The sequence below is a fragment of the Lissotriton vulgaris genome, chromosome 1_1 (assembly GCF_964263255.1).
Source record: "Lissotriton vulgaris chromosome 1_1, aLisVul1.2, whole genome shotgun sequence".
In the NCBI taxonomy this organism is placed as follows: Eukaryota; Metazoa; Chordata; class Amphibia; order Caudata; family Salamandridae; genus Lissotriton; species Lissotriton vulgaris.
Genome location: NC_141685.1, coordinates 1,404,737,087 through 1,404,759,412, shown reverse-complemented (window position 1 = coordinate 1,404,759,412; position 22,326 = coordinate 1,404,737,087). Strand labels below are relative to the sequence as shown.

The window sequence follows — 22,326 nt, the reverse complement described above, 5'->3', positions numbered from 1 at the left end:
GGAGCCACTGTGGTAACAACTGGGGTTATAGGTTGAGGGGCGGTTTTGGCGACCGTTCCTGTCGCTGTTCCCTTGGCTTTGTCTTGTGTCCCAGGTGCTTGGCTAACTTTAACTTTACCTCTGCTTGTCGGGGCTGCATTTGTGGAATTGGCTTAGATGTAATTTTGGCAACCTCTGTGGGTGTTGTTGTTCCCTTAGGTTGGGGCCCTACTTTGGGTGGGCGAGGAATTTTAGGTACTGGAGCTTGCACTCTGCTAGTTTCAGCCTTATTTGTCCTGTTTGGAGGATTAGAGTCTGCCTGTGATGGCAAGGAAGCTACTGGGGGCACACTCCCCTTTGGTCCCATGTCCTGGTTCTCGCTCACTCTTTTTAGCTGTTTGATTGTAGTTTTAAGTGAGAAAAAAACGTTGAGGGTAGATTGCTCTAGTTTATCTATTCTAGCCCCCAGGCCCTTAACCTGAGTCAGCAAGGGCATCAAGAGACTATTTACCCTCTCCAAAATGCTGTCAATAGTCTTGGGGTCAATAAATGTGGGGACATTATCAGCACTATTACTAGGGGTCGGGCAGTTATTTAAACCCATGTGTGAGTCCACGGAATCCCCCTCCACCCCAGCCTTATCCTCTGGGACCGGCCCCTTTGCGTCTTTCCCGCCCTGCCCAAAAGAGTTTCTTGGTCGTTTGTAGAGCGCGGCCTGTCTCACCAGCCTGCCCTTATTAGGGTTGGCTGCCTTTTTGCTTTTGGCCCTTTTATTCTGCCTACTTGAGTCATGTACAGATGGCGCCCCATCTAGGTTTACTATGATGGGGACGGGTGGTGTTGGCACTGATGACTGAGTTGCACCTATATTTGGGGGCGTAGGTGGTGCAGGGGGAAGTGATGTACTTGAGCCACCCTCTTCCACAACGCCACTAGGAAGAAGCGCAGCCAAATGTTCCAACCTGTCTATATTTTGCCCTATTTCTAACATCTGGGGGGGGGGGGGTCTATAGGGCAGCCCGGGACAACATGGGGGGCAGATTGGACCCGCTCACAAGCCGGTGTCAAGGCCTGGGCTACAGCCCCCAGTGATGAGCGTCTGGAAGGGAGATAGACCTCGGAGAGACGGCGTTCGGACATGGCAATCTCCTTTTCTATAACTGCCGCCACTCTGGTTATAAAGCGGTCCATAGTTCCAATCACTGGGCTCCCACCAGCAGCTCCCCTTTCGCCCTCACTCCTGAGAAATCTACCAGAACGGGTTGACATGGTGAGAGGTACAACTTAAAGAATCACACGCAACCCACCAGGGCCCAGGGCTGGATGAAAGAGACGTGGCCCAGCCCAGCCTCTGTCCGCCCCTGACTGCCCCAGACTGCCCGCCCTTTGCTCGGGCTTCGCTCGGCGTCCCGCTGAGCGTCGTGCAGAACGTGAAGTAGGGACGTTGCAGGCGGGGGGCGTGTCTGGCAGTGGGCGCGTCCGAGCGCACCTGTGGAACGCAGGGACTCCTGGACTTCCGAGTCCCTGCTGCAGGCGCTGTTGGTGTTTTCCTGCTCCTCCCGCTTTCTAGCGCCTCACAAACAGCACTTCCTCGCTGAAGCCGCGAAGCGGCACCCGCAGAGCGGGTGAGGCGAGAGGCAGCGGCAGCACTCGGTCCCAAGGGCAGAGGGCAAGGAGCAACGCAGCAACCTCCGGTAAGCACCCAGGTGTAATTCTGTCATATTTGAGCTGTGCCTGCTTGGGAGGACAGTAGGTTAGTGGAGTCCAATTTCAGGGTTTTGCAGCAGTTTGAGATCTTGTTAATACTTCTTGTTGCTCAAAAGGGTGTCATTTCTGATATGTATCGGTTTTCATGCCCATCATTGCTTGGTTTGACTCCGACGAAAGTGCCACTAAGTGTCACACATTTGGTCACTGAATGTCACTCATTGTTGCATTGGGTTTGATCAATGCTCATCGTTCATGATGTTCACCCCTGGGCGTCATGAACAATGTCATTGATTTTGAATGTTGTGGGATTGGATAGCCTTGGCCGTTATCTTACTACCATATGCTGTTTCTCTCTGCGAGTGACACTATTCTTGCGGTGTTGGCTTGTGGTCCTGTAACTTTGTTTCAATAAAGTTATATTCTTTAAAATACTTCTTGGACTGGTGGATTCCTCGTCACAATCACAACACTCATGAGTACACATAATCCATGGAAATGCCACACAAAAGCAATCTGAAAATGTGTCAGATATGATGTCACTGAAACCCTACAGCTGTAGTCTCTATGGGGCATGTTCTGTAGTCTCTACAGGGCATGTCACGCACAAACTGCATCTATAAAGCAGTGCTAGGCCCTGCTATGACTAGTTAGGCTAACCGTTACCCAATGCTCGTTTTCATTCGTCGTCTACGAATTCAAAAAATGATGCGACCCAATCCCTTTTAAGGTCACGATTCGTAAACCGAGCTAACATTCCCCCCTATCTACGAACGCTACGTCACTACCACCCTGGCCAATCCTGACACCGCTGGGGCTCAGCCAGCCAATACAGGGCGGCGCCAGCTGCTGAGCAGGCGGCTGCGTTTCAAAGCGCCCACTATATCACACAAAGCACTCGGCGTCGTCGAGTGAGTCGATTTTGTACCTGGCGTGGCCAAAGGGGGAGGCGATGGGATAAGAGAAGGCAGGAATAGAACTCACCCTCCCAGCTCCACACTCTGCTCCCCTCTCACCGGCAGGCTGGCGCTCCGACAGGAGGGAGAGCGCAGGGAGCGCCGCGTCCGCGCCACCCAGCGGCTGCGCTGCGCCGACATGGAGCACGAGAAGGTGGTGTACTCTCGCTCGCAGCCGCTCTACGCCCAGCCCGCCCTGGAGAGCGCCTTCGAAGTCTTCATGCCGAAATCCAAGGACTTCATGAGCTCGGACACGGAGCTCTGGAACTTCCTCTGCAGCCTGCGGCACGAGTTCTCGCCGGTCATCCTGCGCAGCAAGGACGTCTACGGCTACTCCTCGTGCCGCGCACTGGTGCCCCAGCCCGGGGATGCCGCCGCCCGCTCTCGCGCCTCCAAGACCGGCTCCGCCGGACCGGCCAAGCCCCCCGCCAAGAGGAAGCGGGGCTATTGCAAGTGGGCGCCCAGAAAGCGGCGGCGAGCCGGCCGCGGGGCGGGCAGCACCAGCAGCGGCGGCGACGAGCACGAGACGAGCAGCACCAGCAGCGGCGGCAGCTGCAGCACCGGGAGCTGCAGCAGCGGCCGTAGCAGCCCGCTGACCCCCGCCACCTACCTGCACCTGGGCCGCTCCCTGGAAGAGATCTGGGAGGCGGCCACTCCGCGCCTGCTGGCCAGCTTCCCCCGCATCTGCGTGCGGGACGTGTCGTGCGAGAGCAGCCTGGCGGCTGCACGGCGCCAGGCACAGCACATCCTGCGGGTCAACCTGGAGCCCGTGGTGCGCATCCGCCGCTTCCCCGTGGCCTGCCTCTAGCGCTGCGAAGGGCTGTTCACACACCTGAACCGCACTTTACTGACCGTCCTCCGAGCCCTACCTCATGGCCCTGGCATCCAAAGACAGCCCTCCTGCCGACCGTAAACCCCGACCTCACTGTTCTATATCGGTTGGGTTGACTTTTGCACTAAATGTACAGCCAGCACCGCAGTCTTCTTTAGTACGGCTTATCCACTGTCTTCCTGGGTCAAACTTGCCCCGCACTCGGAGGGTGAGGAACTTAAAGCTAGATGTGAATGGCTGGGGTTGAAGCTCGTGGACACTTTTTTTTCTTCGTTCATTTGGGCCCTTGTTGACTTTTTGTATCTAAGAACAATGTTACTTTTTAGGAACGCGTCTGGGATGAGTATTAGAACAACGAAAAATCCAACGTGGCATTTAGCCTGGCTTCGGAATTCCAGCTCGATGGAGTGTTGTAGCATTTGCACGTGTTCTCCCGTATCCTCCCTGGGATCTTGGGGGTGGGGGTCACATTTACACATTCGATAACGTTGCCCACAACTTTCAGCGGGCTAAAAACACAATGAGTTGAGAGACCGTATTCGATGGGCCACATCAGGCTCGCTGGAATGTACAGACTTTGGTGCTACCTACTGGTGTAGAGCTGAAACGGCCACGCGGGCTCTTTCCACGTGGATTTGTGATGCAAGTGCCTTTAAATGCTAGATCCAGAATCTTGAGTTACAGCCAGCATTTTTATGCAGCTCTGGCAACAATATTTTTAGGTTTGGTACCAAAACACATGGATATCGGAACTATTTACGCAGCGTTTCTTACAATGTAATGGCATAGCAGTATTTTCTTTTCCGTAAAAAATACAACTTTGTGACCCGAGATTACTTTGGAGAAGTGTCTAGGACTATAATAAAGAGTTTGGCACAGAGAAACTTTCCGCTTGGAGATGTGGAGTTGCAACATCCAATCCACGTTAGAAGTAGAGCCTGAAGTTTTAATGCTACAATGTAGTAGTGTACAGTACATTGAGAACCAGTTAATGGGCTTGTATCCGCTATACATTTTTTATGTGTAGATTTTTTCTTTTTTTTTTATAATCTAATTTCCCCTCAAAGCCACATTTAAGGTATCTCTTGTCCAACTAAGTTTACATTCTTCGTATATTGAGTACAAACTAATTGAACTCCCACCAGATACTTGAAATTTAATTTTCGAGCTATGTGATTTCATAACAATTGTATACATGTAAGAATGCATATGCAACTTTGATTTATTTTAACTTATTTTGAATGTAAATAAATATGCTGGAACTTCAATCATAAAAGGGTTTTCTAACCCACTGGAACTCATATTTGTTTAGTAACAAGTGCATCGTTTGGCCTGTTGTTAGGCCGAATCTTAAACTGTTATTCCTCAATTTACAGTGCATTGCATAAAATACCTATTCGCTGCTATGTTTTTTTATTTCACAAATTTTTATTAAGAAAAGTGTATATACATACAGTACAGTTGTGCTGCCGTGGAGCAGTCGTTGTAGGAAGGTTGGTGCAGCTGAATTATTTGAGCTGGCGATGTTTTTCCACATTTCAGTTTAATTTTTAAACGCTCGGGCTGAGCTTTGTCCATGTTTTCTTCCAGCACGTTGCCGGGTATCCGCTTTCTTTTTAAAATTATAATGCAGAATGATAGCTTCAAAATAACGCTTCTCCAATGGTCTTCAGTTTCTTGGTAGTCACTTAGGGAGCAAGATTTTCGTTATGTGCATTTGTGTCTTAAATGAGATTTGTGACGTAATGTAAAAGGTGAATAGTTCATAGAAAGCATGATAAAATGAAAAGCAAGTTATCGAATAAAGCAGTTGCATAGCCCTTACACGAGGAGGCTTTGCGGTAAAAGGAGTTTTGCTTTTCAAGTGCTCTCCATCAGTCCATAGTTAAAAATGCATGCTTCACCTGCTGGTTTTTTTTTTTATCTCTAGTTTTCACCTGCATGTACATGTCTGCCATTTGGGGGTGAGCATGACTGGGTCAGTACTTTTGGGTTTTCAAAGAGCATTCCTATCAACATGTTAAGTTCCACTTTCCCTTTTCAAGGCTTGGACCTACAATTCCCGGCATGCTTAGTAGTGTTGGCTGGAATCGCCGAAAATGATGGCGCAAGCTGAAATCTTATCAAAGGTCATTTTTTTTTTCCTGCAGATAAAAGCAAACAAGCACTTACAATGCAATGGGTCTTGCGTTTGCTGGTGTTGTAGAAAACAAATGAAGTGCCATTATATTTGTATAGCACTTGCCAATTGTATAAAAAAGCAAAAATCATTGTTAGTTTCAACACCAACTGCTCTGACTTTAACAAATGCGAGGCCTATTGCATTGGAAATGCAATCGGTGTAATTTGTTGCAATGTTTTTTTAATCTAACCTTGTTGCAGTACATATGTGTACAAAATGGTCACATGGTACTGTACTCTGCAAATTACCGCAAGTACATGCAAGTAGCTATGTCCAGAAATACGATTAGTAGCTTTGTAATATGACATTAATTCCAGATTAGGTTGTACTCTGGCGCGGATGACCAGACATTTATAGAAGGTCTCGTTTAAATGTGTGATGTGCTAGAGGGTAACGCAACCACTGCCAGTCTTTCTTGGGACCAAGAATGTGTCCTGCCTGAAGCCTTTTAAGAAATTAGTGCTCGGAGGTTATTATTAACCTAGGGTGTAACAGGGAGAGTCTTCATTGGAGGTTACAAGAAGAGACAAGGCGGTGCTATTGAGGACTACTAAGCTTATTAATCAATGAAAAGCTGCCAATTACAAAGATGGCCAGATTTTTATGCCCATATCCCGAATACATGTCTCGAACTGACAGTGCATGCCCTCCCTAGGCGAAATTAAAGTACATTTCGTCTCTGCCAAGCTGGTGGCTGGCCTGTGGTGCGTACGATTTTGGGTTTAGGTTTCTCTGATTCGGAGATTGTAAGTGTACTCCATCAGTAGTTTGCCAAGTCTTGTGTGAGGTTTTTAATTTATCTGAAAGTTAGCATGCATTTTATCTATGAGCTAGCTTACAAGACATTCCATGTTAGAAATGCAAAACAAAACTGGACAGGATGTGTTAATTACGCCAGATGAGTAACATGTATTCTTGGTATCTACAGCTGGCCAGCCCATTCCAGAGCTGCCATATCTCGTGCTATTCGGCCAGCTCTTGCCTTTAACCAACAGCAGTTTGTGTGTTGGGATTTCAGATCTATACGTTTACCACAGAAATAACAAGTACCCTAACACTTAGTAAAAAAAAAGGCAACATTGGACAAAGGTGTCACATGTGAATATACTTGGCTGCTGTGCTGTCATGCCACAACCCTCCGTATACTGCATTTATGTTCAGCTATAACTGGAGCCACTGGAGTTGTCATTTTGCATACACTCAGTTTTTAACAAGATCGTTTCTAGCTCACAAGGATCACATGTTACTTGGGTGCTGCCATATGTGTTTCAACAAATTTAGCTGGTCGCTTTTCAGGGCTATGGGTATGCCAAATCATATCTGTGTTGGAGCGAAGTCCCAGAAATACTGATGAATGTGAGGTGAAGGGCATCGTTGTGGCAGAAAGGCATCTTTTATGTCAAATGCCACAAATAAATGAACAATAACGGCACATTCATAAGTTGCGCAGTAGTTGGGTAAAAGGGGGTATAGCATGAATTGGAAAGCACAAAACCAGTCTTACACATGGAGAGGGCGTCTCTGGATGAAAACATTTATCTAGTACTAGGACATACTCTGGTTGCAATATCTGGAAAGTGAAGTTTTCATAGAGCAGTGGCAGCCCCAACAAATTTTCCACCAATGTTACCACTACTTCCACCATCACAAGTGTCATTAACACTCACCATCCACACTGCCTCCATCACCAGTATTCCCACCAAAGCCCTTACATGATTTGCTTGTGCTAGGTGGAACATGTAATTTGTTCATCAATACGGGTGTCCAATATTGGATGGCGCTGGGGGAAGTCTTCTTGCCGGCACAGATGATGGCTGTATGTCTTTTGGGACTATATCTCAAGAATTTTAACTAAGATAATAAACAATAATTGGGGTTAGAACCCTTTTTAAAGCACCACCAATTCTATCAAACCCCTTACCAACTTAGAAAAGCCTTTTCAATTTGACTGAACTAGCCACCAAATTATTCCCATAACCCAAGTACTGCTAGAGCCTTTGCCCCCACTCTCATTGCTGTGCCTTCTGGCACCGCCCACTCTGTGCCTTCTTGCCCACCTGCACTCCCATTGACACGGAATAGGTCTTGAGTAAATGAGAGTCCTATTGCATTGCAAATGCTGGGTAGAAGGAAACTTGTGGCTCCCTGCAGATTCTAGAACTTTTCATCACAGAAATATGAAGAATAAGTGTTTAGACAAAGTTTGAGGATCACAAGGGACTCAGTAAAAATTTTTTTTTAAAAAGGAACCTGGTGATATCCACACTAGATTCTCAAGGTCTTTAGTTCCCACATTGGTAAAATATAATGCATGCATGCCATGACTTTAAAAAAAAAAGATTTTAGTTAAAACAGCGCCAATAAACCTCAATCTCCAACTCTGGATGTTTGGTCACCCTGGATGGGGTGAAAGTCACACTGACCGTAATAAAGCACAGTCAGATAGTCACCAGGATAGGCCCACTGAAGTTATCACAAAGTCTGTGGAAAGACTCATGTACCCTTTGGGAGAGGCCGCATGGAGAGTGTTGCAGGAGGTTGCCAGCATAGTGGAAAGAGCTGGGTAGGTTCACTGGATCTTCGTGGTGGCGGTCCCATTGAGCAGTTGATGCTTTAATGTAAAGAATCATGGTGGCAGACCTTTGCTCTAAATTGCAGTGCGAGCAGTGACATGGTGTGAACTGGCCCTTTCACAGGTTGATTTTTTAATCTTTGAGGACCGGAAGGGTACCACTTGGGGGTCGGTAACTCACTTCTGCTGGATCCAGGTGCTGGTGCAGGATGTTGGGGAGCCTTTTATGTCTCTGAGGCTCGGATAAGGAGGCCAGCAGTTTAGCACTTGGAGTCACTCTGGTAGCCGTGGGATCAGGATGAAGTTGCAGGTCAGAAAGGCAGCAGCATGGCAATTCAGTGCCAGTCCTTTCAGCAGCACAGCTGTCCTTGCTGGCAGAGTATCCACAGGTCCAGAAGTGTACTGAAGAGTGGGTCTGTGGTGGAGGGAATTTCCTGACTCCCCTAACGTGGATCCAAGCTGGCTGCAGTGACAATGAAGGGTTGTTTGGCCCTTTGTGGGAAGGCAGAGCACAAGCTATAAAGTGTTAGTGGCGCTGTGCTCGGCTTACCTCTCCCATCCTGCCAGCAGAGGGCTCATTGATGAACATCTAATTCCTCTATTGTGTGACTGTGGGAGGAATTCACAAAGTCTCTCAGCTAAACCCAATCATGTGACCCCCAGACAGGCTGCAGGCACAAAGGACTATAGGCTAGAAAAGAGTGCTCCAGCACTTTAGCACTGGTAAAAAGCACAGTCCTAAACAAAATTCAGCAAAGATGGGAGGACGTAAGGTAAAAAAAAATCTGGAGATGACTGCAGACAAGGCCAAGTTAAACATACTTTCTTGGGGAAGCAGCATTAAAATGCGGTCTAAACCACACATGCTGTTTTAATGCAAGCATTAGCACGTTTAACTTTACCACACATGCTATTACAACGCATATTCCTTTATCACACATGCCTTTACAATGATTTCCGTTGTAAAGGCATATGTGTGGCAAAGGCAGCCCGCGCTCTAGATCCGGAGTGAATGGGTGGGAGGTTGTTAGAGACTTCCTGCTCAGGCAAGAATGGAAGGAAATGCTTGGTGAGTCATTTTTTTCTGTTTTTAGGGCTGAGGTCCAGGTACTTTTCATGGCTTGGGATTGGGTTTTAAGGCTCTGGCATGGGTTGGTGGTAGCTTATAGGGTTGGGGGCTGTTTTTAGGGCAGGGGTTGGGTGCTTTTAGGGCTGGATCTGGGTTTTGGGGCTCAGGGTGGGAGGTTGTTGTTCTTTTAAGGGCTGAGGCCGGTTTTAGGGCTCTGGGTAAGGGGCTGTTTTCTTTTATTTAGGGCTGAGGGTCAGTTTCAGGGCAGGGGCCGGGATCGTTGTCAGGGCTGGAGGTCGTGTTTTAGGGCTCAGCGCGAGGAGGCTGAGATATGACCGTTACCATGAATAGCCCTTTACCAATCTTTTTATTTTTTTTGTTCCTCATCTCCACCATGGTACTAATCTGTCGAACCAATGGACAGGGAAGACTGGCTCAAAGTGAAACTGACAAGCTGTCTCAGTCAAAGACCGGTAGGGGTATTCAATTCAATTTTATTGAGTATATGATTTGGAACTCCATTGAGATCCACATATAACAAGGTAACAAAAGAGCAGTATGAGAATAAAACAACATATTAAACCAGCTTATTACTGACATGGTATTACAAATTTTTATGCAAATCATTTAATACAATTCTAAAAAGCATTAAAAAAAGTTAAAAATTCTATTGCAAAACATTTCATTGGGAGGACAGAAAATAGCATCAATGAGAGACCTAGCCGATAAAATGCCCAATTGTATGCATACTGGTCTCACCCACGAACGACGATAAGCCATTAGGGCAGGACAAACTAACAAAACATGTACAGTATCTTGGACCGAATTATTACAGAAACTGCATATGTTGGTTATACCGTACCATTTGGCCAACAACTTATTCAAAGGAAGGAGATCCTTCCTTAAAAGTAGCCAAAAATGGCGCAAACCATGGGGCATGTTCCAAGAGGCATAAGGTTGTAATTGTCTAAATAGATATGAATTAACAACTTGAGTGACCCCCTTCTTTAAAATAGTAGAGTTGCGATCCCTTTCGAAGCTTAACTTCCATGTTGCCCGTTTGAATGTAGTTTTTAGCTGTTGCACAGAAAGGTCAACAAGCATTTACAATGCAATGGTTTTGCCTTTGTTAAAGTTAGAGCTATTGGCATTGCTCTTGACATTATTTTTATTTATGTTTTTTTTTAACATAAATAAATGGCATTGTCATTTACAATGCCACTAGCTTTATCTATCGCAAATGACAAACACACACAGAGCCCCCCACACACAGAGCCCCCCACACACACAGCCACACAGAGCCCCCCACACACACAGCCACACAAAGCTTCCTACACACAGAGCCCTCCACACACACCAACACAGCACAAGCAGGCAACAGGGGCACAAGCAGGCAACAGGGGCACACAGAGGCACAAGCAGGCAACAGGGGCACACAGAGGCACAAGCAGACAACAGGGGCACACGCAACAGGGGCACGAAAACGGAGGCACAAGCGGGCAACAGGGGCACGAAAACGGAGGCACAAGCAGGCAACAGGGGCACGAAAACGGAGGCACAAGCAGGCAAAAACGGAGGCACAAGCAGGCAACAGGGGCACGAAAACGGAAGCTCAAGCAGGCAACAGGGGCACACGGAGGCACAAGCAGGCAACAGGGGCACACGCAACAGGGGCACACGGAGGCACAAGCAGGCAACAGGGGCACGAAAACAGGCACAAGCAGGCAACAGGGGCACGAAAACAGGCACAAGCAGGCAACAGGGGCACGAAAACTGAGGCACAAGCAGGCGACAGGAGCACAAGGAGGCACCAGCAGGCAGTGTCATAAGATGACATGCTGATCAGTATGTTAAATTAAGTATATAAAAAGGTATTTGCATGCAACAAATGTACTACAATAAAAGCCTCATGGGCACAGTTCACAAACGTGTTTCAAAACAAGCACCTCAAACAAATGGGTCTTGGCCACACAAATTAGCAATTGGCACAAAACGCTAGATTAGACAATAGGGCTTTGGAGAATGGGAAATTTTTTTTTTTAATGTGCCCCTGAAAGGACATCACAAAACTTGGTAGTGAAAGAATGCGCATGCTTCAAAAAAATAGGGAAACATTGGAAACCTAGAGTAGCTAGAGTAGAAAATAACTACAACATGTTTTAACAATATAGAATTTGCTTGAAGAGAAGTGCACCTTGATGACAAGGAGTTGGTGGGGTATCCTACACTTACCTCACCTTGTTAATGGCCTTGGTTCAAGAGTTCTAGCTAATTAAAGCATAGTTCTGATAGACAAACGACAATGATCTTAAAGACTAAATACAAGCATTAGTTCCTCAATGGAGAGTGGGAGCCAGGGGGATCCATGACAAGCAAGGGATGTCAGACTAAACTGGCAGCTGAATACCAGTACACTTCAAAATGTAGACACCACATAATTCCCTGTCCTCTTCCATCTCAGTCTACTGAAGTGTGTACAAATGCAGATTTCATATTCAAAAGGAGCAACGAATTATTAGAAAAAACAAGAGACTTGGACCACTTCCTAATCAGAAGTGATCCTCAAATGTTGAGGCTCTGTGGGTAGATAAGGACAGCCAGCAGAAGCTACCACAAAGGAAGGAACATCATAACAGTTATTTCAAAGCCAAAGATGATATAGCAGCCTTTTAAGAGCCAACCACAAAATCTGAAAACTGGTGAGAGGAGAGAGTGGAGCAGAATGCAAACATCATTAAAAATAGCAAGGCATCAGAAGGGCCAATGTCTCAATAACTACATATACATTGAAAATGTTTTCTGCTATTTATACACCAAAGGAAATGTAGCTCAAAACAAATGTGACCAACTACAGTAGTTATATTATAGGCATTGTCTACTTTCTACAATTTTCCCACACACCATCTTCAATGGAATATTGCCAAGTGGCTGTTCAGTCCCAATTAAAAGCCAGTATGGTTGGAATGGGTGAACATGTTAACTAGAGAAGAACGGCACAGTGAAAGTAAACACCATAGTGCCCAGTCTCCAGCTTGTTTAATGTTTTACCATAATTATGCAGGAGTGTAATCAACAACTATGGCAATGCCAAAGGAGCAGAAAAAAAAGAAGATTTCGTACTACTTGACTAAAACTAAAGGGAGTATCAAAGGTCCGAAAAGTTGAACTCCACAGTGCAAAATCATGGCTAACTTCCTGAAACGCAGGAGGCGCTTCTTAAGAGCTGGTGAAATTAACAACAGAACCAATTCTACATTTCTACCCCTTCTTACAACCAAGGCAGCATATATTTAACAACGCATCACAAAATAACTTTTACTGACCAAATAGTTTAAAGAAGTGCTGCTAACACTTATGGCGACAGCATGCCCCGCAATTCTAATTAGCAGAATCACCCAGTCTTTATTTTCTCTAAGGTTTCTTTATCACTTGTATCCACGTTTTAAAGTGGAAAAATTACACTTTGTGGCGGCTGTCTTTCTCCAATCATTTCTGACTTATTTCAAAAGGAAGAGAGTTATGTGTGTGTATGCACTGGTATGCGTACTCTACGTAATTTGTGCGTCTTTCACTTTAAATGATTGAGATCGAGAGAGACATCATCATAATCTAACTGACAAAGAGCCATGGATTTAGATACTGCACGGAGGAAATAGCAACGCAAACCTCTAGGGCATCAAAAGATTGGGCTTGGACACCCAAAATATTGCATAGCAAAGGGAGGTTAAACTCCTAGCACAGGAAACTACCTGATTGGGCTTAGTAATCCACAGAATCACAAACCAAACTGCTAGTGCAGGGGGGAAAGGAAGCAGACAAGATCCTGGATTAGAATACACTGGAATGCGGGTGGGCCTCAAATATGTAATAGCAAACAAAGAAGGAATGGGATTCTTACAAACAGGTGACATTTTCTGCTTACAGGAAAAATGGCTGACCGCACCCAGCTCTCTTGAAGGCTTCCAGCCAATCCATACATTGGCTCATAAGAAGAACCTTTTTGGAAGACCCATTGCTGACCCTTGGTCTTCACAAAATGTAATCTGCAAGTATGTGTCGAGGAATAGTGCACGCACTCGCATGATGCACAGATCCTTAGCATAAAAGGCATAACAATAGAGGGAACATCAAATACAATCATAGTAAATCTTTGTTAATCCAAAAAGGAAGACAAAATCATCAAACCATAAGATGATCACCGATCGAATCAAAGAATACCTCTACGAGCACCCTGGGCATGGGTGCACTGTGGCCGGAGATTTTAACATGAGAAATGTGTGGCCTTGAGTCAGGCCAAGGGGAGCGGGGACGGAATATCTTAGAAGCTTGTATCAACGAATTCGAGCTGGGGTCTGCAGACTGAACAGGGTCTTTGCAAAACAAAGCCCACTTTTAAATATCTCTACATGGGACTACATGTTCCTAAGCAAAGTACTCCTAAGGAGGTGTGTAAATTACGAAGTCCAACACACCACTGCGAGTGACCACCACCCATTATAGATTCTGGTGAACACAAGTGCCACAATGCATGACGAACATACTCCTGCTGGCCAACTACTCCCCACAAATACCAGCCCATCAATAAAAAGAATTAAATGGGGCGCTGCTTGCATGAGAGATGCATCCAATCCAGAAAATTATAGGCAGATTGTCTTGTTGAATGTTGACTGCAAGGAATTCGTGAAAGTGCTCTTGAATGAGCTAGCAGCCTGGATAAATGAAAAATCATACCGGCACCGGCAGCCTCACTGTGATGCAGGCGTTTGTTTACACGCGTGACTGAGGGGAGGAGCTGTGTCGTCACAGAAGACGGCCGGAGCAGGAAGGCGATGCAGCAGAGCAGATTAACGGGCATTGTAGAGCGGGAAAGGGGGCCCGGAGACACGGGGGGCGGGAACGGGCATTGTAGAGCGGGAAAGGGGGCCCGGAGACACGGGGGGCGGGAACGGGCATTGTAGAGCGGGAAAGGGGGCCCGGAGACACGGAGAGCGGGAGGGGGGCGGGAACGGGCATTGTAGAGGAAAGCACGGTCACCAGCGGGAGGGGGGCGGGAACGGGGACGGGAGACGCTGCGAGCAGGAGAGGGGGTGGGAACAGCGGGAAATTAAAGCAAGCACTCACCTGGACTTCTTCCGGGTGCCTTCAATGCCGGACCGGATTCGGGGGCGTTCCCGGCTTTCGGCTGACGTCGCGTGACGTCGGCAAAAGCCAAAGAATCTCGGGAACGCCCCCGAGTCTGGTCCGGCATTGACAGACAGGCCCCTCGTCCAATGGCTAGGCTCCATTTATGGAGCCAGCCAATGAATGACGAGGGCCGACCCAAACCCGCACTACAGTTCTCATTAGGTTTTCGCCTGCGCGAAAAAGCTGCGCAGAGCGCAGCTTTCGCCAGGCAAAACCTAAAAAGGGTTGCTTCCTCCAGATCCAAGAGTGTAATAGCCTTCCTAAAGTTCTTTGAGTAACGAATACTCTTTTAGGGGGCCCATTAACTCTTTTTTAATGAGAGATTTTAGAGTGGCTGGATTTCCTTTAATCAAACAGGCAACCCAGCGAATAACTCCTGCCAAACCCTGTACCCAGCTACTTTTTAAGCCGAATTCTAATCGAAGGGATGCTGCAGTGCAACTGTTATTGACTGAAGTTAGATTTCTCAAGAGGGAACCCTCCGTAATGTCCAAAAAACCCCATTCACCTAAATCAATGAGTTCTATACCGTAGAGCAAGGTTGCAGGGGTTTTTGCCCGGAATGCCTCTAAAAGATGCACAAAGTGTCTTTTACCGGTTGATTTATATAAGGCTCTCAGCCCATTTCCCTGCCACTTTGCTTTGCGAGAACTGTTATCTGTATGGGGTTTATTACTTAAGTTGCTACTAACTATTTTACCTAAAAATACATATGATTGTACACTTTCCAATTTTTGACCTCCCAACTAATGTGACCCAATTTCTGTTTTTTCCTCCCCTCCATACACATTACCTTGCTCTTAGAAATATTTATTTTCAGATAGTGTGCTTCGGAGAATACGTGTAGGGCATGCAGACGATTATTAAGGCCTTTCGGGGTAAGGTCTAAGACTAATATGTCATCTGCATACATTAAACAAGAAATGTATGTGTCTCCCAAGCGTGGAGCAATTCCTTCACAGAGGGATATAGTGCGGGGAAGGTCACTAACATAAAGGGAAAACAAAAGGGGAGCTAATAGACAGCCCTGTTTGAGACCATTGGCAGAGGGGATGGGCTGGGATAGACACCTTTCTCCCCCCAATAGTACTCTACACCAAGTATTGTCATGCAAGTCCTGTACCAAGTCTAGAAGCCTGGGTGGCATTCCGAGAGCAGATAGTTTTTTCCACAGCAGTTGTCGGTCGACCTTATCGAAGCTGTGGAAAAATCTATAAATGCCACATAGACTCTATATATTAAACAATCTCAGGGGGCTTGGGAGTATTCTAGCAGCCTTTTTCTTATTAGATTTTTTAGCCACCGCTATTACTGCCTTCATAAACAAAGAAAAGTTTTCAATTTCCAAACCGTACCAGGAAGGAAGATCATTTATTGCTACATCGAGCATTCCCTCCAAATTTCGTTGAGCTCTTGCATTCCAATGACACCTTCCTGATTTAACGCCAAAGTTTACCCATTCACTATTTAAAGACCACTGATCACATTTAAGGGGCTTTACATTCACAAAGAAAAAGTATTTTGTGGTCACTGAACGGCGTTTCAATAATACTGAGATCCTTCAGTAGCTCAAATGAGTGAGTCCCCACTATTACATAGTCCAAAATCGATTCACCCTGATAGGATTTATGCGTGAAGTTGGCAGGGGAATCCGAGGGGAGTCTCCCATTTGCAATAATCCCATCCATATCTGCCAGCTCATTTAGGAGTAACTTCCCTCGTTTATTTGTTTTAATATTTTCAGGGAATGATGCCGGAGGAATATGGAGAGTTTCTTCTTTGAATTTATCACAAAATAAATTCATGCTTAGATTGGAAATTTTGCAATTTAAGTCCCCTACTAGGATTATGGCAATCGTGGGGTACGTCTATCCCTCTGCTCTGGAGATCTTCAGAACGTTGCAGGATTAAATTTGCTACTAGCTTAGACTGGAACTTCACCCTAGTTATCATCCCTATCTCGGACTTTAATATTAATACCCTGTCTAAATCAGCAGATTGTATTAGTGTCAAATTAGCCGATTCTTGGAAGTATTTAAGTAAAAGAGATCTATTCAAAGTGCATTCAGCATCAAAAAGGGGGGAGAATTCTAACCACATGGTGTCAATGCTTTTCTCCTTAATTTCTTTTAACGAAATGCCTCGTGAGACTGCTCCCGCAAAGGATGTTGCTAAGGGATTGAGAATTGGAATTACATGTCCGGGGGGGTTGTGCTTCTGTCCCAGAGGTATCGAGCTAATAGTTCCAATTGTATCCCTATTAACATCAACTGGTTGGCAAAGGCTATTTGTGACGGTTGTTATAGGAAGGAAGGGAAAGGGAGTAACTGTTGAAGGTGCAGCCGAGGGCGGGGAAATGATATTTTCCATTATGTTCTTGTTATCATTTTCAGCTGCCACCTGGGGTGTTTGGCGTACCTCTTTATTCGTAGAGGAATTAAGGAGTTTTCCAAAAAGGATTTTCCTCCGCCTATTTTTTTCTATCCGTCTTATTAATTTCCTCTTATTCCTCCCATTCCGTTTAGGTTTCTCTAGATTCCCTTTGTTACTATTCTCCTCTAAGACAACTGCCTCCCTATCTCCCACTCCTTGTTGCCTCTTAAAGATCGGAAAAGATCATTCCCAGTTATTGGGGGGACTCCCCTAAGAACTTTATTTCAGAATCAATATCTATTGAGCAATTTATGGTAGGAGTTGGATGAATAGAGCTTGAGTTGGCTTCCTCTTTTACCATTTTTGGGTCATCTTTGGCTATAGGAAACAGATCCTTTATAACTACCTCATCTCGTGCCGTAGGGGCCTGCTCCTTTTGGACTACGTCCTGTACAATGTCCTTCTCATGTCGATTGCCCAACAAAACTTTCAGGATTTGGGTCACTGTATCTAATACACAATCGGAGCCCCCCACAAATTTTTCTAGTAATTGCAAAATAGACGACAATAGGTATTCTAATGCGGAGAGAGAATCGGAAACAGGTTTGTCCATCCCATGGGGTCGAAGTGCGTTTATCCCAGTTAGATTTAGGTTGGGACTCATTGAAAAATTTGAGTGTGAGGTCTTAGAGGGGGTACTACTATAAAGATGGAGGCCTACATGGGTTGATGTTGCCGGTGTTTTTAGGTCAATCTGAACCATGTCTAGATCAGTATCTATGTATCTTCGACATAGTTCCCTATCTAGGACCATAGGAGACAGGCCATTATTGAGAGAGCCTCTCAATGGTGAGGCATCCAATGAGGGGTGGTTATCATCATGGGGGATTTTCACATTGTGCAAAAGATCATGTTCTATCTCTTTCCTTGTTTTTATAATAACTTCTGGAACTAGATCAATATTTTTTTCCTTTGTGGAGAACAGAGGAGGCGAAAAACTATACTCAGGGGGTGTAGGTTTTGCTCTTACTGCGACAGAACAATTATCCACGTTTTCCTTTCTGTTTATAGGCACCACTCCCTTTGTATTAGATAGCATATCTGAATGATTTGCTTCAGAAGTCTTGATATCCTCAGATATGGTATCCACCATTGTGGCTTTATTCTTACCCCTTTCCCAAAGGTTGAAAAGCTGACAAGTGCCTTTCAAATGGGCAGCCTGGCTAGTCTTATTTCGAAGGGGGTTAGATTTGGTTTTTGAGCATGACCTTCCTACTAATATTCTCCCAGACCTTAATTTTTTTGCCATCATCTCACTCAATGGAAGCAATTAAAAAATAATTAAGGAAACGTATTGTTCAACATACATAAAATACAATACTACCCCTTTGATCGTATAGATTAAAATGATAACAGAAGAAAGAAAAACAATCAGACTATATCAACACAACACATATAGGGATCGTGATCCCCCTTATTCTTTGCCCATAGAGGGCATAGGAGTTGAAAAAGAGGGCCCCTTCCCAACGTCCATGGAGACCAAAGTCAAGAACGACCCTAATTCCCCTCCAAAAGCTTCGTTGGGTGATGCAACAGTATTAAAACCCCCTCAGAGTCACTACCCCCTTCCCAGGGACCTGGGCGATTCAGCGGCGGCTCGTATACCACCACCAGCTGACCCCCGTCTGGATACCGGGAAAGGGGAGGGGCAGGGGGGCTGTGGACAAATAATTTATAAATACCGTATGACCCGCTATGTGAGATGAATATGTTGTGTTGGGATGTTAGGGGACTGGCCTAGCCTAGCCTTCTCGTGCCTCTGAGGGCCTCAGAGGGCCCGCCCTTGTCCCGGGCTTCTCCCGGCGCTCTCCCGCACAGCGGGGCGATTCCAATATGTTTATAGAAGCTGAAAATAGGGGAGGAGCCGGCAGGGAGAGCTGCCCAGGTGTGTGCGATGAGGGCAGGCGGGCGCTCCAGGGACTGGTAGTCCTGCGCCTTCGCTCGCAGCCCTGCCGGTTCAAATATCCCCTCTGCTGACAAATGTTTGTAGGAAAGAGCCCAAGCGACGCGGGACCCGCGAAGCGGGTACCGCTAGTTGCTGTTTGAAGGCGGTGAAGGCGGTGGGCAAAAGGAACAACAATCAGCTGCTGCTGGAAAGCTACTGCCAGTGTTTTTATCCACAAGGTAACCACAGAGTGTCCCGGCGATGCTCCGATTGAGCTGCCTTTTCAGAAGACCAAGGGGGAGAAGCCGGCAGGGAGAGCTGCCCAGGTGTGTTCGATGAGGGCGGGCGCTCCTGGGACTGGTAGTCCTGCGCCTCCGCTCGCTCGCAGCCCTGCCGGTTCAAATATCCCCTCTGCTGGCAAATGTTTGTAGGAAAGAGCCCACGCGACGCGGGACCCGCGAAGCGGGTACCGCTAGTTGCTGTTTGAAGGCGATGAAGGCGGTGGGAAAAAGTAACAACAATCAGCTGCTGCTGGAAAGCTACTGCCAGTGTTTTTATCCACAAGGTAACCACAGAGTGTCCCGGCGATGCTCCGATTGAGCTGCCTTTTCAGAAGACCAAGGGGGAGGAGCCGGCAGGGAGCCCCGTCTATCTCCTCCAAGATTAGGTTGTAGAAAAAGGAAACCTCTTTGGTTCCTGGTGTTTTATCTAGTAGAGAAGATTCCAATTGACTACTTCCCCCTATGGGCATTTGGGCACGACGAGGAGCCCCAGATGATTGTGCTTGCGCCCAACTTGAAATTTGTAAAAACTTCAATCTGGAAAGATTGGGGCCCACCTTACTTGCTAGATGTTCCCAGGAAAGCATGTCCCCTTCCACAAACAGGTCACCCCAAGTTGAGATGCCGGCGTCTATTAATGGATTTATCAATACATCATTAACCCAACCAGGAGGAACAGGCAGATCCCATATGGGAGATCTATTTGAGTAGTATCCTATTTTAGTAGTTACTCTAAGATTAGACCAAGTTTTTGGTAGGCCCAGCAACACCTTCAGTTTGATCTTTTTGAAAAATTTGGGGTCTCCATATTTGAAAAGAAACCCCATCTGCCCTATCCCTTCACGCTGTAATAATGTTGTAAACATCGACCCGATGTCTTGATCTGATGGAGTTTTTAGGAGCATTCGGGCATGTGACATCTGAAAGGCCCAGGCATAAATCTGGAGGTCCGGGCCTGCCAAACCACCCTTCTGCCTGCGACGCCTTAATTTCTTCCAGGCTATTCTTATACCTTTGTTCTTCCAAACAAATGAAGAGATATCACTCTGCATCTTCGCTATTAGTGAAGTTTCGAAATATAGTGGTATACTGTTAAAAATGAAAGTCAACTCAGGTAAAATGGACATTTTAACTAGGTTTGAGCGACCCAGACGTGTCAATGGGAGATGACCCCAAGAGCCCATTAATTTCCTACACTCTTTAGCAACTAAGGTAAAGTTTGTAGAAGCAATCAGGTTTATATCCTTAACAATTCTAATGCCTACATATCTCATGTTATCACAAAGTTGCACAGGGAGCCCAGTTATTACACTATTCCACACCATAACCTCGGTCTTAGTGGCGTTTACTTCATACCCAGAGATGTTACCAAATTCCAATGCTAACTTTATAGCTGTCGGAAATGCAGTACTAATATCAGAAGTCATAATCATAATGTCATCGGCATATAGGGACACCTTTTTTTCCCAGTCTCTATATTTAAAAGGTATGATGTTGTTATCCTCCCGAATTTTTTGAGCAAACTGCTCAATATAGAGATCAAAGAGCAGGGGCGATAGAGGGCAACCCTGTCGTGTTCCCCTTGTAATTGTGAATGGTTCCGACAAACCGCCATTAACCAGGACCGAAGCAGATGGATTATTGTATATAAGTTCTACCGCTCTGCAGAAAGCCCTACCCACGCCAAATTTTTCCAAGGCCTCCGACAGGTACAACCAGTTGACCCTGTCGAAGGCCTTGGTGGCGTCCAACGTGAGAATAGCCAAGGGTAATGAGGAGCTAGTTGCTATATCAATTGCCCCTATCAGGTCGTACGTCAGCTCGAACAGCTGGCGACCCTTGACAAAGCCCTTTTGGTTAGAATGTAGGACTGAGGGAGCAACCTGACCCAACCTCTTGGCCAAGAGTGACATAAAGATCTTGTAGTCAGTGTTAAGTATTGAAATAGGGCGATAAGAGCCGCAGTCAGAAGAAACCTTGCCTGGTTTCAAAATGAGCGTAATCAACGCTTTATTCCAAGATATGGGCGGTAAATCCCCCTCCAACAAAATTTGATTAAATAATATAGTTAGAAAAGGCGCGATATCTCCCGCAAGTTGTTTATATATCTCAGCGGGCAAGCCGCCTGGCCGTCTTACCGCTTTTACTGTTATGTATAGCAATCACTACCTCTTCTTTCGTTATTGCCTGATCTAAAAAGGCCATTTGTTCTGGGGAAAGTGATGGCAATGAGTTGTTACTCAGCCACTTCTTAATATTTTCAGAGGAAATGTTACTGTCCTCCTTGTATATGGTTTGAAAGAAATCTTTAAAGGCAGATCTTATTTCTAAGTCCGAAGTTACAGTACCCGAACTAGTTTTTATAGACCCTATATTATTACGAGTCCGATCGGTTCTAGATTTCCAAGCAAGTAATTTACCTGCACCTTCTCCAAATTCAAAATGGGCCAGTTTACTTGCTTCCCACCTTTGAAGTATGCGTTGATTAAGTACTGAAGCTAGTTGCCCTTTAAATTTCACCACCTCTTCCTGTTTAGCCAATGTAGCAGAATCGGAAGCATCTAGTTCAGTCTGGGCTAGTAATAGGTTAGCCTCAATAGATGCAACTTCTTGGGTGTACTGCCTCCTTCGGAAATTAATTTTGTTCTTAACACCTTGGCTGCTAGGTGTTTTCCCCTCCTGTGCTGCAGGTCATTGTTTCCCATTGTTTCATGACGAGCTCAGCTCGTCATCAGCACAGCTCAACCGTGCATCATGACGAGCTGAGCTCGTCATCAGCATCGAAAGGGTTAATAATCCCTCTCAAGGAACATTTAAGGCGTCCCATACAGAACTTGAACTCGCTGAACCGATGTTGACTAGAAAGAATTCTTGCGTTTCTGCTCTAATATACTCCAAGACTTCTGGAGATGAAAGAAAAGACTTATCCATAGACCATGACATGATTGGGGGTTGAATCAGTACTTCAAGATCTAAAAGTACAGCCGAATGATCCGACAAATGGGATGGAAGGTATATAACATTCTTTGTTAAATCAAGTAAAGCTCTACTTATTAGAAAGAAATCGATCCTGGATCTATGACGATATTTATAATTTCGAAAAGAAAAGCCAGTTTTCTGTCCGGACCTCACCCTCCAAATGTCTATAATACCGTATTGCGACATAGTTTTGAGTAAAAAATCTCTGGATTTAGACAAGATATGTTGTCGACTAGAGGTAGTCTTGTCTAATGAAGGATCGAGCAC

At 45.8% G+C, this 22,326-nt stretch overlaps 1 protein-coding gene across 1 annotated transcript; it reads left to right on the top strand.

The window, feature by feature from the left end:
• Positions 1–2,555: 2,555 nt before the first annotated feature.
• On the top strand, positions 2,556–4,742 carry CCDC71L (coiled-coil domain containing 71 like). Its single transcript, XM_086967121.1, has one exon. It carries the CDS (start codon positions 2,782–2,784, stop codon positions 3,448–3,450), a length of 669 nt encoding a protein of 222 aa, XP_086823247.1. The 5' UTR covers positions 2,556–2,781; the 3' UTR covers positions 3,451–4,742.
• The last annotated feature ends 17,584 nt before the right edge of the window (positions 4,743–22,326 follow it).

Coding starts and splice junctions, on each gene's coding strand:
- CCDC71L (XM_086967121.1), top strand. CDS start 2,782: ATGGAGCACGAGAAGGTGGTGTACTCTCGCTCGCAGCCGCTCTACGCC.